Source organism: Coenobita brevimanus, chromosome 99 (genome assembly GCF_032717465.1).
Source record: "Coenobita brevimanus isolate Jiangsu-jjx chromosome 99, ASM3271746v2, whole genome shotgun sequence".
Lineage (NCBI taxonomy): Eukaryota > Metazoa > Arthropoda > Malacostraca > Decapoda > Coenobitidae > Coenobita > Coenobita brevimanus.
Window position 1 is genome coordinate 740,001 of NC_137052.1, and position 20,000 is coordinate 760,000.

The 20,000-nt window shown below is 44.6% G+C and overlaps 1 protein-coding gene across 1 annotated transcript in view; it reads right to left on the reverse strand.

Annotated features, from left to right (window-relative positions):
- Positions 1–20,000, reverse strand: part of LOC145414360 (LIM/homeobox protein Lhx5-like) — a 102,937-nt gene that overhangs the window by 47,392 nt on the left and 35,545 nt on the right. The window contains exons 2-5 of the mRNA XM_080283897.1: positions 3,010–3,212; positions 1,877–2,057; positions 1,399–1,459; positions 69–233 (exon numbers count right to left, since the gene is read on the reverse strand). Of these exons, the coding sequence (XP_080140023.1) occupies positions 69–233; positions 1,399–1,459; positions 1,877–2,057; positions 3,010–3,212 (610 nt within the window). The remainder of the gene's footprint in view (positions 1–68; positions 234–1,398; positions 1,460–1,876; positions 2,058–3,009; positions 3,213–20,000) is intronic.

Consider the following 20,000-nt stretch of genomic DNA (forward strand, 5'->3'; position numbering starts at 1 on the left):
ATAAAAAGATAGATAGACAGATAGATAGATAAATAGACAGACAGGTAGATAATTAGCTTCCGTCTCACCTGTATAACCCGCATAGGTAGGCCCGTCTCCTTGGCCAACTGCTCCCTGATGTGGCGTGTGGGCTTAGGAGTCTTATTGAAGGCGTTCTTGAGGATCTCCAATTGCTTAGCCTTGATGGTCGTCCTTGGCCCTCGACGCTTGCTGCCCTTCTCCTCCTCTCCAGACTGCGAGGAGGAGGAGGAGGAGGAGGAGGAGGAAGATTAGTTTCACCGTATTCCTCTTTCCTGTTTCTAAATGAAATGTACTGGATTTATAAGTGGAAAAATAATGATGATGATGATGATGATGATGATGATGATGATGACGACGATGATCTGTCTATCCCTCTATTGCCAGAAGCCTCAATCCCGCAAGGGGTGGTCACAAACAAATCGCCTCCATGTCGCCCTGTTCCCCGTCATTTCACTGCCTTCCTCCCAGCTCACACCACCTCTCTGGCTTACCTCTCCACTCCATCCCTCCATCTCATCCTCGGCCTCCTCCTCCCTCTCCCCCCCTCCACCTCACTCAAGTATACGCTCCTCGTTAGTCTCTAGCTCTCCACCATTCCATATGGCCAAACCACCTAAATGTATTTGTCCAAAAGCTTCCTATCACAACCACATTCACACCACAACGCTCCTTCAGTTCCTCACTTGTCAGTCTGTCTCTCCATGTAACTCCACATGCTCCTCTCAAATAACTCCTTTCCACTGCTCTCACTCTTGACTTGTGTCCCTGCAACAAGGTCCACACTTCACTTCCATACGTTAGAGTTGGTATCACAAAACTGTCATGCAACGACTTTTTCACTTCCATGCTCACCTCCCTGTTTCTTATCACTGCTTTCAAGGAACCAGCAACCTTTCTTCCAGTAACCTTTCAAGCACTTCACCCTCCAAACTTCCATCCTTACTCATCACACTACCCAAGTACTTAAATGCACTCACATTTTCCATTTCCTTCTCATTAAGCCTCACTGTACATTCAGTGACTTCATTTCTCTAAAACACCATAACTTTACGCTTCCCTACATTCACCTTTAGATGCCATTTCTTACACACTCTTCCAAACTTATTCATCAAGCCTTGCAGTTCCCCTTCGTCTTCACTTAACAATACAGTATCATCTGCAAACAACAATACACGATGATAATAATAATAATAATAATGTATGATGATGATGATGATGATGATGAAAATACTACTACTACTAAAAATAAAACTAACACTAATAATACTAATAATACTCATACTACGAATCGTGATGATGATGATGATGATGATGATGACAACCAACAGAAAAAAAAAAAGAAAAAAAAGAAAAAGAAAGTGGGACCCCCAAACTCACCCTTTTGTCATCCTCGTCCTTGTGGCTCTCCAGATCCTCGTCCTCCTCCTCGCCATCGTCCCTACAGAAGAAGAAGACGAACACTCAGCACCTGCCGACTGCACGTGGCTCATTCAGGCAGGTAATACATTTTTCTAAGTCCTAATATTGCCCTAGAAAACACCATTCAACAAGCAAATGCACTTCAAGGTCCCTGACTGTACTACATTCCTTTCACTCTGACTTGATCTAAAATGGCCGTCTCTCCACCTTTGAAGCTAGGTTGCTGTAAAAGATTAACACTAGAATACGATGCTAGTCACGAAGAAGTGCTACGGAAAGGACTGTAGAGCCGTAGCACTGTCCTATCTGCTACTGAATTATGTGAAATAAGCTGCAAAAGGGGCAAAATTCTGGGCCAAGTTAAGGTGACAGGATTATATCTGATAAACTGGGGGGAAAAAAGGGGGGTAAAACCAACTTTGTCCAACAGCCTGACCTTGTGCCGACGCTCGTGGTCTTGTCGAGGTCAGTGGTGGGCGGGACTGAGGGCGTGGAGGGCGTGGCGGGCGTGTGGGGGGCGTGGAGTCCGGCGGAGTCTGAGGAGGGGGACTTGAGGGCGTCACCAGTGTCCATGGATTCAAGGTCCTCTTCTTCGTCGGACATCACGTACGGGTCCACTGCGGGGGGAGGAAGAGAAGGGGAGGCTTGGATTAACACTCTCAGGCTCCTAGGACTCATTCTCAGGTTCCTAGGACTCCCTCACAGGCTCCTACAGGACTCCCTCACAGGCTACTATAGGACTCCCTCACAGGCTCCTATAGGACTCCCTCACAGGCTTCTATAGGACTCCCTCACAGGCTCCTATAGGACTCTCGGCTTAATAAAATCGTATATGTTCGTGGATTCTACGTCTCTTCTTCGCCTGACAGCTACGCCACAAACAGGGCCGAATTTTGAAACTCAGATTAACAAAAGGGCCATACATTATTTTACCTGTATTTTCCCCTCGGTCTAAACACTTATACACAGGGGAAATTTCTACATTAACTGCGTTTACATTGTCCGCTAAATGTATAAATAAAAAACTCAAAACTTTTTTATTTTAAGCTTGTTTATTTGCTTATTTCTACTCTGAGTCGGTCAAAGCACCAAACAAATACGACTCAAGGGCCGGATCTGGTCAGCGGGCCGCCAGGTGAGCAGCCCTGTAATAGGTGTTCACTGATTGGAGAAGAACAAGAGGGTCATGTCAAAGCCAATCGAATACTCAATGGTCACTGAGGCATACAAAACTACTATCAGATTTTTTTGTTTTTTTAATGCAAGGAAGAAGGAACCCTAATCTTGTAAAATCTGACCCACAAGAATAGATATTATACAGAGGACCTCAGACACACTCTTGGTTGACCTATGGCACTGGTAAAACAAGCACAAGAGACAAACACACGCTGCGGCTAATAATCTGATCAGCTCGAGAATCAAACGCTGGTTCTTTCAGTTGTAAGTTGCATGTGCTAACCACTACACCACAGGATAAGAGAGACGAGTTTGTGTGGTGGACGCTCACACGAAAACCTCTGCCTTTCACAATGAAATACCCGAACCTACAGAAATTCACATCAGCCTCACCTGACAGTTTGCCGCTCATGTAGTCCTGTTTACACACGAACTTATTCTCCTCGAGGACGTAGAGCTCCTCGCCTGTGGAGAGCTGCTTGCGGCAGACGCAGCAGGTGAAGCACTTGAGGTGGAACACACGGTCACGGGCCTTCCTTACCAGGTCCTGCGGCGAGATGCCCTGCAGACACCCAGAGCACTTGGTGCCGAACCGTCTGTGGGGCAAAAGTGGTGAGGCAGGTTAGTGAAGGGCATAACATACTTAAACACAGCATAACATAGCACAGCATGGCATTACTGCACCTGCAGACGCCCACAGCGTATGACGACAGTTAGTAAGAGTCCTAAGATAACGTAACATTGACATACAACATAACACAGCATAACATAACTGCACTTACAGACACGACACCCAAAGCAGCTGGTACCGTACAGCATGTTAGTCTCAGTGGTAGCGGAGGTAAGGGAGAATATACCGAATGGCCTTAGTTAGCATTATATGACCTAACCTGACGTAAACTATCGCAACCTAACCTAACCTATCCTACAGACCTCCAAAGTGCACGGGGCAATGGCGGGGAGATTAGAGGTAAGGGCAACAGGTAACCTAATCTAATCTCACCTCTAACCTAACCTGACCTGTCGACACCCATACCACGTAATCTGAGGGGAGAGGGGGCGAGAGGTGAGGGAAGGAGAGGGGAAAGGGAAGCAGAGGGGAAGGGAAGCGGAGGGGAAGGTCAATGAGAGGAACCTTGGATCACTTTAACATTATCTGGTCTGCCCAAACCTACAGTAACTTGGATTTGTTAATGGCTGTAGTGATGAGAAAACAGTAATACCCATAGATAGATAAACAGATTGACAGATAGACAGACAGATAGATAGATAGATAGATAGATAGATAGTGAGACAAACAGGTGGACAATCAGAGACAGACTGACAAAAACAGAATGGTAGATAAATAGAAGACAGGAAAATAGACAGACAAACAGACAGGCATATAGAGACGCTGAAAGGCAGATAGACAGAAAAAAACAATAATAGACGGACAGTTAAGAGAGATAGATAGGTTGGCAGATAGACAGACAGACAGATAGATAAATAGCTAAACTCCTGCCTGTCTCTCGGTGCACGTAGCCACGCACACCTGAGTTCCGCCTCGAATACACGAAATACAATAGCATGTGGAAATTTTGTCAGTGATTTATTCAACACTGACCAGCTTCTCTCTCTCTCTCTCTCTCTTTCTCTCTCTTCCCACACATTTCCCACTCCCTTCCCACCCCCACAAAACACAATATAATTTCTTCTTACACCAACTCCCTACAGAATCACCAGGAAGAAAATGCAGACCCGCCAATCTTTCAATTCACACACAAATCCTATCACAAACGAGGCTTACACAATTTCACACACACACACACACACACACACACACATTAATCTACCCCACACAGCCCTCCCCAGAATAGTCAGTAGTTGTTATAGTGTACTATTCTTATCTTTAGTACTATCAAGGATCTATTCATCTGCTTAATTTGATGAGGTGTGTGTGTGTGTGTGTGTGTGTGTGTGTGTGTGTGTGTGTGTGTGTGTGTGTGTCTCCCATCACTCCCAGAACCATTCACGAACCATTTCTATCACTACCATACCAAACCACCAACACAATTACCACTTACCTCAGGGGACAGAGAGAGAACCACTAACCATACAACCACACAGAACCACGAACCATTTCCTTAGAACCACTCAGGAACCATCACCATCACAACCATACCTGACTACCGTAACTACCACTCATTTCCCTTCTCCCTTTTTCACTTCCCTTCGCCCTAGCCATCACCAGGTCATTTTATTTAGCTAGGGAGGAGAGTCACAATCACCACTCATCTCCCTTCTCCCTTCTTCATCTCCCTTCACCCTAGCTATCACCAGGCAAATATTTCCAACATGAGGGTAAGGTAGGAAGGTATCAAGGGAGAGAACCATTAACCATTACCTAGAAACCACCTCGAAACCATCACCCTCACCCTCAACAACCATACGAAGACGCTCGCAACATCACGCCCACTTACTCTCCATCAAGACCACTTCAAGAACCCTCCTCATTTCCGCTCACCTCCTTCAGAAATGCGCCGCCTTCATTGTCACAAATTCTGCGACTTATCCTGGCACAATCCTGGAGTTCACCCCTTAAGTGTCTGGGAAGAACTGGTGATGGAATGTGTTTTGTGGGACTGGGACGTGTGTGTGGTGGTGTTTGTGTGTGTGGGGGGTTGTGTGGGGGAAGTGTGTGTGTGTGGGGGGGTGTTTGTGTGTGTGTGCTTCTCTCCCCACCACCCCCTCTCTCTCCCTCTCTTTCTCTCTCAGTAGTCCCGCAGACACCTCCTGTGGGCTGGCTATTACACACGACAATGAGGGAACTAATGGCTTCAAATGACACGCCGCTCCCTCATAACTTCTTGCCTCTCTCTCTCTCTCTCTCTCTCATCTATTCTTCAGATATTTCTTCTTCTTTTTTTCATTTTCTTTGCTTATAAACTGATTACATTTTCTTCACCGGTCTCTCTCTCTCTCTCTCTCTCTCTCTCTCTCTCTCTCTCTCTCAATAGGGGAGGGTCTCTAGAAACGGCCCGGTCAGTAAGTCCCTCCCTAAGGATTTTTCACACACAATGTACTTCTCTTTACCGAAGCTTCACATGCTCTTACATCTATCTAGAGTTTTATTTTATCTATCAAATTATTTAACTTTATTTCATATTAAGAAGACTTATATCTCTGGCCTTTGAAGAATCATGTCAAAATTAGTTATCTATTGTTAGTGTCTGTCTGTCTGTCTGTCTTTCTGCCTATCTATTTGTCAATAAATAAATAAATAAATAAATAAAATGTGTGTGTGTGTGTGTGTGTGTGTGTGTGTGTGTGTGTGTGTGTGTGTGTGTGTACGTGCATCACAATCACCTGTACGTCACATTTTCCAACACACACGAGAAAACCGTCACATTAACGTCAAACTACGTCACATATTACTGCCTTAAGGAAATATTACCACCTTAAGGAAATATTACCACCTTAAGGAAATATTACCACCTTAAGGAAATATTACCACCTTAAGGAAATATTACCACCTTAAATATTACCGCCTTAAGGAAATATTACCACCTTAAATATTACCGCCTTCAGGAAATATTACCACCTTAAGGAAATATTACCACCTTAAATATTACCGCTTTAAGGAAATATTACCGCTTTAAGGAAATATTACCGCCTTAAGGAAATATTACCACCTTAAATATTACCGCCTTAAGGAAATATTACCACCTTAAGGAAATATTACCACCTTAAATATTACCACCTTAAGGAAATATTACCACCTTAAATATTACCGCCTTCAGGAAATATTACCACCTTAAGGAAATATTACCACCTTAAGGAAATATTACCACCTTAAGGAAATATTACCACCTTAAATATTACCGCCTTCAGGAAATATTACCACCTTAAGGAAATATTACCGCCTTAAGGAAATATTACCACCTTAAGGAAATATTACCGCCTTAAGGAAATATTACCACCTTAAATATTACTGCTTTAAGGAAATATTACCACCTTAAGGAAATATTACCGCCTTAAGGAAATATTACCACCTTAAATATTACCACCTTAAGGAAATATTACCGCCTTAAATATTACCACCTTAAATATTATCGCCTTAAGGAAATATTACCTTAAGGAAATATTTCCACCTTAAATATTACCGCCTTAAGGAAATATTACCACCTTAAATATTACCGCCTTAAGGAAATATTACCACCTTAAATATTACCGCCTTAAGGAAATATTACCACCTTAAATATTACCGCCTTAAGGAAATATTACCATCTTCCGTCGCCATCTTTTACCCGCATCCAATCTTCGAGTCATTTTCGTCCACCCACACCGGAAGTAAGGCAGGTGTGTGGCAGAGAGGGATGGATGGATGGATGGATGGGTGGATAGATGGGTGGATGGATGGATGGATGGGTGGGTGGATGGATAGATGGATGAGTGGATGGACGAATGGGTGGATGGATGGATGGATGGGTGGGGGGAATTGTGGGTAGATGCGTGTGTGTGTGGGTGTGGGTAGGCGGATAGCAGGATTTGTGGATGGATGGATAGATGGATAAAGGGTGTATGGATGAAGGGATGCAAAATGAAGGGAAGTAGAGGAGGAAGGATAGTAGAAGGAAGAGTAGAGGGGGAAGGAAGAGGGAGAGTCAGGGGGAGGGAAAAGGGAGAGTCAGGGGGAGGGAAAAGGGAGAGTGAGGGGGAGGGGAGAGGGAGAGTGGAGGGGGAGGGAAGAGGGCCAGTAGTATGAAGGGAGGGAAGAGAGAAAGATGGAGGGAAAGGAGGAGGAGGAAGGAAGGAGGGAGAGAGAAAGGAGGAAGGAAATATCAAGGAAAGAGGGGAAGTGCGAAGAACAAGCAAAGAAAATGGGAATCCTATTAATAAAGATATACTAAACAAAAGAAATAAATAAAATAAAGCTTTCTCAATTTCTCACATTAATTCCCATTTTCTTTCAGTACTTTATTTAGTCTCTCTCTCTCTCTCTCTCTCTCTCTCTCTCTCTCTCTCTCTCTCTCTCTCTCTCTCCAGACCTCTAAGATGTAAATGAGGTGCGCCCAAGGGCCACCTGGATCCTCGAGGTGTGAGAGAGCGGTGTGAGGTCTGACTTAAGAGAGAGAGAGAGAGAGAGAGATGAGAGAGCTTTACCTACATACGCTTAAACTGTTAGATCTGGTGTGTGTGTGTGTGTGTGTGTGTGTGTGTGTGTGTGTGTGTGATGAGTCGTTTTGGTGAGAAGTAATGGATGCAAAATATGGGTTCTCTCTCTCTCTCTCTCTCTCTCTATCTATCTATCTATCTATCTATCTATCTGTCTGTCTGTTTATTGGGATGGAAGGAAGGAAGGAATTGGGGACTAAGTGAGAAAGTAAGAAAGTTACAGTTCACTTCTTCCTCTCTCCCTCCCTTCTCACTCTTTAACTACCGAAGGAGGGAAAAGGGAAAGGAAAGAACGATGGGAGGGATGGAGGAAAGAAGAGAAGGAAAGTAGGGAAGGAGGAGGGAAATAAAGGAAGGAGGGAGGAAGGGAAAAGAAAAAAAAAGGAAATAACGCAGAAAGTGGCGTGCAAATCCCCTAGACTTTTTTCGCGTTTTGTCAATCGTCCTCTTTATTACATGGGTTCGTCCGGGAATCAGTAAAATCGTCTGGCTTTAGTAGGAATTAAAAAAAATCGTCCTTTATTTATCCCTCTCACCTTCTCTCTCTTTATTTCTCTTTTCTTCTCTCTACTCATTCATTTCTTCATCTTCTACCTTCGCTTCCCTCCCCCTTCCCCCCGTTTCTCTCTTCAAAACTCTCTCTCTCTCTCTCTCTCTCTCGTCCATCAAGCAGTGTTACCATAAACATGTCACCCTCGACGCCTCCCTGTCAACTTGTCTTCATTATACGCTACTGGCAACACTGGAGAGAGAGAGAGAGAGAGAGAGAGAGAGAGAGAGAGAGAGAGAGTAAAAAGGAAGGGGACGAAAGAGAACTGAATCCCAAAGTAGAATGATTGGGAAATGATAGATAGATGCAGATAGATAGACAGACAGAGAGAGGGAGGGGAAGGCCAAGGATGAGGTGGAGGGATGGAGTGGAGAGGTATATGAGAGAGAGAGAGGGGTGTGAATTGGGAGCAGGGCAGTGAAATGGCGGGGGACAGGGTGACGTGGAGGCGATTTGTTTGTGGCCACCCCGTACGGGATTAAGGCGTCTGGCAATAGAAAGATAGATAGTAATTTCTTAAAAATGAAAAAAAAAAATACTTTACTTACCCAAAAAAGTTATAAAAAAATACCTTTACTAATACCACTACACCAGACCCGAATGAGGCAGCCTTGGCGTGTATTCAATATGGACGGTGGGTGTTAGTGCCAAAGTGGTGATATGTGACTTGTGGCTCGTAGGGGGTGTTTTGGGGGACTCAGGGAATGGACTGTCAATTAAGGTCCCCCAGACGAGATCCCCCATGTAAGGTCCCTAAAATAAGGTCCCCAAAATAACGTTCCTGAAAAAGATCCCTAAAAAGCCAGTCCCCCAAAGAAAGTCCCTAATATAAGGTCCATAAAATAAAACCCCTAAAATAAGGTCCCTAAAATAAGATCCCCCAAAAAAGATCCCTAAAATAAGGTCCCTCAAAATAATGTCCATAAAATAAGGTTCCTAAAATAAGACCCCCAAAATAAGGTCCCTAAAATAAGATACCTATAATAAGGTACCTAAATACGGTTCCTAAAATAAGGATCCTAAAATAAAGGCCTCCAGGTAAGGTCGTGTCATGGAAGAAATTGTACTTCCCTGCTTCCCTCACGACCCCCCCTTCTCTCTCTCTCTCTCTCTCTCTCTCTCTCTCTCTCTCTCTCTCTCTCTCTCTCTCGTCCCATTCCATTCTCTTTGTATCTATCTTTTATCTATCCATCTATCAATCATTTCCTTTCTTTCATTTTCTCTAAGTCTGAATTTATTTTCCAACATTTCTTTCTTTCTTTCTTCATTATCACTCATTCATCCTTCATTCATCTTCACTCTGATTATCTCTTATCTATTTTCTCTCCTCTCTTCGTTTACCCCCCTCCCTTTCTCTCTCTCCACCCATTTTTTCCCCCCACCCCTTATCTCTCCCTCCCCCATCCACTTCCCTTTCCCATCACAGCATCTGGAACCCCCATATCTAAGGCCCCATTTTTTGCTACCTTGCCCTCATCATCCCCTTCCCCTACCCCTCTCCCTCTCCCCTCCCCCATCCAACCCCATTCCGAGATGTCCTGGGAGCTTCCTATTACCCCCATCATCATCATCATCATCATACAGGTTACCCATTTGTCTAGGCCCCATTATTCAAACCCATTTTTTCTCTCGCCAGTCTCCTATTTAGGCCATTTCTCCGGCTGTTTCATTCCCCCATTCACACCCATTTCTGATCTGCCAAACTACCTCCCCATCTTTCAGGATACCCATTATTCTCTTCCCCTCCTCCATTTTTCTGGCACCCATTTTTTTAGCCTTTTTTTCCTATCATCATTTAACGCAATTTCGTGACGCTAAAGGGGAGGTGAGCACCCCGGATGGAGCAGCTGCGGCGTCCACCCAGGAGCCAAACCTCCCCATATTCCCCGCACCTCGCCGTGGGAGGGACCCTGGTTCGATCCTGGTGAGGCGCTGTGTACCAGAAGGGGACGCCGGATCCCTCCACTGTATATGTACCTGTAGACGGCCCCACAAAAGCAACTGTTTACCTGTGGTCGATGGGCTTGCTCGGCTCGACAGATTGAGGACAGGCGACGGTAACAACAACAATCCCGGTTTACTGTGTCTTCTATACTCCCATCACCTGATACTCTGGTGGTAAGTGGTGGCGATCATCGTCCACTCACTTGATGGAGCGCTACCTACGTCTACCTTCATAGTTCTTCTTTTTTTTTTTTTCTGTGTCTTCATTTTCTTTCCATTTTTCAAGTCCTTTCTGTCACTTCATATTCCTCTTGCTTCCACTTCGAGCGGCTCTACAGTAAGTGACAAGCCTAATGGAAAACGATTTACAATGATGAGTAGTTGCCATAGAGCCAAATTAAAGGGGTGATGTGAAGCCTACTACGATGCCCCTGCTAACTGGGTGCAGAGACGTCAATGCGGTATCCATCCGGGAACAAACACTCCACACCCTTCTAACGCAAGGGAACATCGCTTCACGGGACGACCGACGAGGATATATGGATAATGGGGATGCTGAGTCAGGCGGAATAGGGTTAATCAGCAACATCACCTATTACACTTTCCCTCATCCTATTTCCGAGTCCCATTTCTTTATCCAATGTTACCCCATTTAAACCCATTAATTTGTTCCATGTATAGTACTTTATCCCCCATCACTATTACTTCGTCCCATCGCCGTTGTCCCATTACCGACACTTTCTCCATCACCCCATTTTTTGTTCCATAAATGCTCACTCAACCCCAATACAAGCTACCCATCAACCCAGACTCTCCCTCTCTCCCTTCCTCTCTCTCTCTCTCTCTCTAATCTCTCTCTCTCTCTCTCTCTCTCTCTCTCTCTCTCTCTCTCTCTCTCTCTCAGCCCCCCATTCCCCATAATACAAGACCCAGCCTCACCCATCCCATCACGGAGGTCCCTTCCAACCCGCCTATCTCATTTAGAGCGAGTTTAATCTAGTTTATCTCTCTCTCTCTCTCTCTCTCTCTCTCTCACCTTCGACCAAACCCCTCCATCTTGTCTAACCTTTTCCCCTCTCCCCGTTCCTCCTCCCCTCCCTTCCTCCTCTACCCATTCCCTCTTTCCTCCCCCTTCCTCGCCCCTCTCTCTCATCCACCACCTGCCGACCCCTTCCCTACCCCCCTCCCTCCCGATACCCCTTTCCCTCCCCTCTCTACTCCCTCTCTCTTTTCCTGCCATTACCCCTGTCCCCTCCCCCTTCCCTTCCCTCTCCCCTCCCTCGCCTTTCTCCTTCCCCATCGCCCTCTTCCCATCCCCTCTCCTCTCCTCTCCCTCTACCCCTCCCCTCCCCTCACCTCTCCCCTCCCTTTTCTCCCCCCTACCCCCTTCCCTGATAAAAAAAAATATATATATAATGGATTCCCAGTTCTTTTCCTTCCATCTCCTTTATTTTCTTATCACTTGCTTTATTAATTTTTTCCTCTTTATTTATCTGTAGCTGTCTTTTGAAGGTTTATTACTCTTTCTCTCTCTCTCTCTCTCTCTCTCTCTCTCTCTCTCTCTCTGTTGCTGTCTGTCTGCCTGTCTCTAATACACTTTTTGTTCATCCCTCCCTCTTTCTCACCATTTACCTCGATCATATTCTCTCTCTCTCTCTCTCTCTCTCTCTCTCTCTCACATACACACACACACACACATTGAAATAAACGAAAATGGAGAGAGAGAGAGAGAGAGAGAGAGAGAGAGAGAGAGAGAGAGGGGGCCCCTCATTCCAGTCCAATTATTGGCTGTTGGAGTTCCCCTCTCCTCCACGCCTCTCTCTCTCTCTCTCTCTCTCTCTCTCTCTCTCTCTCTCTCTCGGAATAACTTGAATTAGGAGGAAGAATAGGAAGAGAATAAATAAAACTGAAGAAGAATTTTAGAGGAAGAAGGAAACTGGAAAGAGAAGTAAAGAATTTGCCAAATGGAGGAGGAAAGAGTGCTGGAGAGAGAAGACGGAGAGAGAGAACTGGAGAGACAAGAGGGAGAAAGAATCCTGAAGGGGGAGAGAGTTGTAGAGAAGAGAGAGAGAAAGTGAAATAGAGAGAAAAGAGGAGGAGAGAAAATTGAAGAGAAAAAATGAACAGAAAAAGAGAATGAAAGATTAATGGAGAGGAAAGCGGAGACAGAATTGGACAGAAAAGAGAGAAAAGGAGAGTTGGAGGAAAGAGAAAAGGAGAGCTGGAGAAAAGAGAAAGGAGAAATGGTGGATGAATTTAAAGAGGAAAAATAAAGAAAAGAGAGACAGGAATAAAGGCGGAGGGAAGAAGCAGAGACAGGCAGAAGAAAGCAGAGAGAAGACAGGAAGAGGAGAGGAAGAAAAAAGAAATATATGAAGCGAGAGAGAGAGAGAGAGAGAGAGAGAGAGAGAGAGAGGTAGTGGAAGGCGCAACTGTTCGTAATCCTTTTTGGCAGTGAGTTCCATCCGAGAGAGAGAGAGAGGATGGGGGGGGGCTGAGGGCGCGGCCAAGAGGAAGAAGAGGAGGAGGAGGGAGGAGGCACTGGGAGGAGCGAGAAGAGGAGGGCGGGGCCAAATGGAGGAGGGAGGAGGAGATGAAGGGAGGGAAGGAGGGAGGGAGAGAAAGGGGGGGGAGGGGAGATGAGAGAGAGGGCCTCACATTGGGGGCTGTCTCGCTCTGTATGTTGGTTGGGTGGTCTGAGAGAGAGAGAGAGAGAGAGAGGGAAGAGAAGAGAGAGAAGGGGAGAAAGATGAGAGAAGGGGGGAAATTGTTGGGTAAGAGGCCTTTGAAAAGAGTGTGAGTGGAAGAGAGAGAGAGAGAGAGAGAGAGAGAGAGAGAGAGAGAGAGAGACTCAGCTGGGTGGTCGAAGCACAATAGTCTGAATGGAAAAGGTGGCGAGATGGTTTGTTCCGCTTTAGAAAGGGGCGTGGAAGAGAGAGAGAGAGAGAGAGAGAGAGAGAGAGAGAGAGAGAGACAGACAGACAGACAGACAGACAGAGAAATATTGACACAACAGACCAGTGCCTGAAGCCCTTGTGTCTGTCTGCTTCTCTCTCTCTCTCTCTCTCTCTCTCCCTCTCTCTCTCTCTTTATTCTAGCTCGCCTTCCTGTCACATTCCAACTTGTCATAACGTCGGCTTTTCACCCCCTGTCTTCTAAATCTCCCCTCCCCTCCCCTCCCCTCCCTCCTTTTCCTCTCTCTCCCTCCTTCTCTTCCCTCCACTCTCCATCCATCGTCTCCCTCTGTCTTTCCCTCCCTTCCCTTCCCTTCCCTCCACCTCTTTCCCCTCTCTCTCTCCGTCTCTTCCCTCCACTCTCCCTCCCTCTTTTCTCCCCTGCCTTTCCTCTCCGCACCCTTCTTTGTTTCCTTCCCCTTCCTTCCTTCTCCCCTCCATCCAACTGCCCCCTTCTTTCCCACCCCTCCATCCCCCCCTTCAATCCCCCCCCCCTTTCTTCCCCCCTTAGAAAAATGGTTCCACCCTGACCATTTTCCAGGCACGTTATTTCTCTCTCTCTCTCTCTCTCTCTCTCTCTCTCTCTCTCTCTCTCTCTCTCTCTCTCTCTCTCAACGAGTTGCTATTCCTTATTCATTCCTATGTCTCCCTCCTTTTCACTGTCTGTCTGTCTGTCTGTCTACCTACTTTTCTGCCTGTCTGTCTTTGTCCGTCCGTCTGTCTGACTCTGTTTCTGTGTCTGTCAATCTGTCTGGATCTGTCCATGTCTGTCTGTCTGTCTGTCTATCTGTCTCTCTCTCTCTCTCTCTCTCTCTCTCAACCCCCTCCCTACCACCCAAAACCTACCCCAACAAACAAATCCCGTGGTAAGAAGTCTTCTATATCCTACAAAAGGGTTTCGATCCCCAGTCTCGTTAAAGCTGATATCCACTCCGCCTCGCCCGTTAGCCCACAGAGTGCTTCGGAGGATAAATTAGCATGTGGGTGGATGGGGAGGAGGGAAGACTGACGGCGAGCGAGGCAGGGGGAGAATGAGTGTGCTTTTAACGACTGGAATCTGTGTATGTTAGTGGTACGTGGGGGCGCTCACCATCCACTCACTCGATGTATTGCTGCTCTCGGGTGTCTGCCCTTTCCTCTCCTTCCCCTTTTCCTTCTTTCCTCTTCTGACTTTCTTTACTTCATTTTTTCCTCGTCCTTCTGCCTACGGGTGACTTTACACTACCTGTTCTGTCTTTCTTTCCTTCATTCTTTCCTCTTCCTTCTGCCTGTGGGTGACTCTACACTGAGTGACAAGCCAAATGGTTTCCTGTACACCAGGAAATCATTTACTATGCTGGGTGGTAACCATATATCCAAATTATGGCGCCTGGTGGTTTAGTGGGTAATTGCGGCGTTCCAATCGGATTGAGCCGGTGAAGGTTTATATCCAAGGGATGGTTGGGGTTTATTCCTCACGTCATGCCACTCAGGGATGAGTGAGGCTGGTCACTCTCATCTTAAATGTCAGGACCAACTTGCCTAGCCCCGGGCTCCCACGCTCCTCATCGGGCAACGTAGGATTGGATGATGGATGGATGGATGGATGGATATGTGTCTCTTTATATTTCTTACCTCTCTTATCTGTCTGCCTTTTTACCTATCTATTTTCTTTATCTATCTACCTACCTACCTACCAACCTATTTAGCTCCCTATCTATCTATCTATCTATCCACTCATCTATCTTACCTCGCTGTCTACAAAAGGTGTCACCATCAAAATCACACCAAAATGATAGCTACAAATTCAGTGATTATCTGCCCTCTGATAACCCCGCCTCCTGTCACTGATAAGGAATAATACCCGCCCATATTAGAGATAGCAGAGATAGGAGCTAGGATTAGAGATAGCTTTAGAGATAGTGAGAGAGAGTAGGTGATAAAATTGTGGCCTGCGAGTGCTGATTAGAGAGGATAGAGAGAGAGAGAGAGAGAGAGAGAGAGAGAGTTACCGTTAAGCAAATTATCACGATCAATACGTAAAAATTGACGTGATTATAAATATACATAAGTACCAGGTAAAGAAATGATATATGGAAGATAAATAATAAGTTGAATAAAATCAATATATATCCCGTAATGGAGAAATAATTATGAAACAATAAAGGAGAGATTTTAGAATTAAACAGTGTTAATATTAATTATTTATTATTATTATTATTATTATTATTAAAATGTTCCCAATTCCTGAGGGAAGCTTTCTTGTTTTTGTCAATATTCTTATTATTCTTTCTGTTTAAAAACTAAATGGTCATCACTCGGAGGCTCTTTGGTCCAATGTCTTCAAACTTCGTCAGGTTAATCACCCACCTGGCGGCTTCTTCTGGCCATATAATGATGCCAATCCACCAATCGGATCACCGGATATTATTCAAAACGTAAGAAGCAAAAAAAATGATGCCGGGACGCTATCGCAGAAATCCCTTAAGCTAGGAAGCTGGAATTTTACTGCAATACAGCCTTCAGGCGGACGTATTGCGGGAAGGAGTATGGTTCCAGTCGGCTGATTATTCTGTGAAATCGCCTAGGGTCAAAAACTGGGACTTTTCCTGATATTCCGGATGTCACCTACTATGCCATGAAGGATTAAAACGTTGGTGGACTTTAAACTGTGATGACCTAAGGTGACATGCCTGAAGGCGCCATTATAGTTGGGCTTCTAGCGGGCAATGGCTGTGAGAAGTTTATCTTTATTAAAATTGGTCTTGGACAATTTTACGGTGTTCTAGCTATTATCAGTAGTAGCATGAAGTAGTAGCAGTGGTGGTGGTGGTGGTGGTAGTTGTAGTACCCGGTAGTTGTAACAGCAATAAGGTCTTTACGACAAATATTTAGAAAAAAGTAGGGTATGTTAAGCCTACATGTATTTCAGTTCAAAGAGAAAGAGAGAGAGAGAGAGAGAGAAATATTAACACCAATTAACACCTCTCACTCTCCCACCACCACATCAGCGCATCTCCAACGCGGCCCCACCGCATCACTTTTCCCCCCACCCCTTCCCCCCCACCCCATCACAACTCTGCCAACCGTGGGTGCTATCGCCATCATTATTATAACCCGACCAATTAACATACAAGCTCGTATTATGCAAATGTCGGCGCTAATGAAATACCCGGAGCCGAATACAAGCCTCGCCGAACCTGCGTATTTGGTGGGCGCCTGGGTTTTTTTGTTTACGTTTGCGCTCTCTCTCTCTCTCTCTCTCTCTCTCTCTCTCTCTCTCTCTCTCTCTGAAATGGATGGTTTAAATGAATGGGAATGGGGAAGGAGAAAGAATGATGAAGGGAAGTGAATGAGGAAGACACGAAAGGAAGAAAATGATTGATGGAATAAGAGGATAGAGAATGAATAAAGGAAGAGACGAAAGAAGGGAAAGAGGAGGGAAGGTAGGAAGGAAGGAAGGAAGGGGTAGGTACGAAGGAAAAAAGGGAAAGAGGAAGGAAGTTAGGAAGGAAGAAAGAGAAAGAGGAAGGAAGGTATGAGGGAAGGAAGGGAAAGAGGGTATGAAAGATGGAAAGGAAGGAGGCGGGAAGGTATGAAGGAAGGAAGGGAAAGAGGAGGGAAGGTATGAAGGAAAGAAGGGAAAGAGGAGGGAAAGTAGGAAGGAAGGAAGAGAAAGAGGAAGGAAGGTATGAGGGAAGGAAGGGAAAGATGAAGGAAAGAAGGGAAAGAGGAAGGAAGGTATGAAGGAAGGAAGGGAAGGAGGAGGGAAGGTATCGAGGAAGGAAGGGAAGGAGGAGGGATGGTAGGAAGGAAGGAAGGGAAAGAGGAGGGAAGATATGAAGGAAGGGTGACGTAAATGAGCATGTGAAAAAATGGGCAGAGTGGACATGAGGAATTATGTAAAGAAGGAAGGATGGAAGGAAGATGAGTGGAGATGAAGAATAATGAGAGGAAAGGAGGATGGTGAAGGACAGGAGGATAGAGGAGGGATGGTGGAAGGGAGGAAGAAAAAACTATCACATAAAAAGAAGGAATAATGAGGAATAATTAAGGAAAATAAAGGAAAATTTCAGAATGAGGACAAAGAGGAAGACGGAGAAGGAAGAGCAAAAGGGGAACCACAGCCTAAGAGAAGATGGAGGGGAAGAAGGAAAAGCGGAAGGGAGGAAGGAAGGAGAGAAGAAGCAAGGAAAAAAAGAACTGTGTCTCGTTAGGGATTCCTGGTATAAAAAAAAAAAACGAAAAGAAGAAAAACAAAGCGAAAAAAAAACAAATCTAGATGTGAACAAAGACGAGGGTAAAAAAACACACACAAAATAAACACGACAAGAGCCATATAAAACCAGGAAAAAACACTCTCTCTCTCAGTCACAAGGAAAAGCATGCTAAGTAGTCATTAATATATCCATCATCTAACTATTTCCATGCTAAGTACTGCTATTAAGGCCACAAATATATTACATTTTCACAGGTAAGTACGCAGTAAAAAGTTATGAATAGGGGAGTTTCATGAGTGACTTAAAAAAAACATCTAACTTACGTACGTAGAGAGAGAGAGAGAGAGAGAGAGAAGGAGAGAGAGAGAGAGAGAGAGAGAGAGAGAGAGAGAGAGAGAGACAGGAGGGAGGGGGGTAAACGATACTGACCCCAAATTCCATCAGCCACAAATGCCAGAATTATTCGCCAAATGAAAATGAGGATGGTAGGCGATTTAACCCCCTCAGGACGAGGACGGTTTTCCGGTTCAGACGATTTTGTTCAGCTGCAGGAGAGAGAGAGAGAGAGAGAGAGAGATGCCTTCACGTGGTGGCACCGATATAACCAAGCGGATCCACTGCCCTGTTATACAAATCGTCCCAGAACTCCCTCCCTGTCCCCCAAGAGGATGATGGTGGACTGCAGGAGGAGGGAAACTCAAGCCTGCAGTCCACCGGGTTCACGTTTGCAGGATTCCGAAGCACAAAAACAAAAACAAAAAAACAAACAAAAATAAAAACAAACAAAAAATAACAAAAACAATAAAAAAACGAGGACGATTTTTCTCTAAATCCGTATTTTTGTGGGGTAAGGAGGCTCCCTAACACCTCTTCCTTAGCGATTTATTTTTGGATACGGCTGGGTAATATCCTTCTGTACATTATGTGTTTATTTAATTATGGCGGTGTTCGAAGGATTTAAATACCACAAAATACGACGGTAAAGTGTAGCAAGCAAAATAAATCGCTTAGGAAGAGGTGTTAGGGAGCTTCCTTAACCGAGGTGAAAACGGGACAGTAAGGTGTAATAAAATAAATCGCTTAGGAAGAGGTATCAGGGAGCTTCCTTAACCGACGAGAAAACGGGACAGTAAGGTGAAATACTCAAAATAAATCGCTTAGGAAGAGGTGTTAGGGAGCTTCCTTAACCGACGTGAAAACGGGACAGTAAGGTGTAATAAAATAAATCGCTTAGGAAGAGGTGTTAGGGAGCTTCCTTAGCTGACGAGAAAACGGGACAGCAAGGTGTAATAATTAAAATAAATCGCTTAGGAAGAGGTGTTAGGGAGCTTCCTTAACTGACGAGAAAACGGGACAGCAAGGTGTAATAATTAAAATAAATCGCTTTGGAAGAGGTGTTATGGACCTTCCTTAAAAAAGGTGAAAACGGGATAGTAAGGTGTAATAAAATAAATCGCTTAGGAGGAGGTGTTAGGGAGCTTCCTTAACTGACGAGAAAACGGGGCAAGTAAGGTGTAGTAAAATAAATCGCTTAGGAAGAGGTGTTAGGGAGCTTCCTTAACAAACGAGAAAACGGGACAGTAAGATGTAATAATCAAAATAAATCGCTTCGGAAGAGGTGTTAGGGAACTTCCTTAACCGACGAGAAAACGGGACAGTAAGGTGTAATAAAATAAATCGCTTAGGAAAAGGTGTTAGGGCGCTTCCTCATTCTTACAAGACGGTTTTCTTCATCTTATAAGGAGCTCTGAGGGACTGATAGAGCCTCCCTTAACCCCTTTACTGCCAAGACGATTTTTTCTTTCACCGTCAGACGATTTTATTCAGCCCGGGTTTAGGGGATTCCTTTGCCATCCTTATTTCCTCTCTCATTTTTCTGCTCATTTCGTCTCTCTCTCTCTCTCTCTCTCTCTCTCTCTCTCTCTCTCTCTCTCTCAAAATTTCGGAAAATTATTTGGTAACGGAGTGAGATATAGGATGATGTACATATTCTTATTTGATAGGGAAAATTAATAATAAAAAAATGTGGAAGTAAATACATAAACAAATAAACAGGTAATAAACATTCAGGTAAACACAAACAAACATAAACACATCCAAGCAAATAAACAAATAAATAGATAAACAAGCAAGTCCATCCAGTCTATCAGTCAGAATTCTCTCTCTCTCTCTATCCCCCCCCTTTCATCCATTTTCAAAAACTTATTATTCTTCTGAAAATAATAATAGTCAAATTTGATTATGCCCCCCCCCCCGAGGTCCAAAAATGTTTATATGACCTGAGATTTTCTGTGTTTATTCATGTTTTGCTTCCTGTGTGTACATGGGTGTGATGATGATGATGATGATGATGATGATGATGATGATGGTGATGATGGTGGTGGTGGTGATGATGAAGAGGAGGAGGAGGAGGAATCAGCGTCTACTACTACTACGACTACTACTGCTACTACTACCGTTGTTGCTGTTCCTACTATTACTACTACTACTACTGCTAATAATAATAATAATAATAATAATAATAATAATAGTAGTAATAATAACGAAGACAACACTAACTTGTTATTATTATTATTATTATTA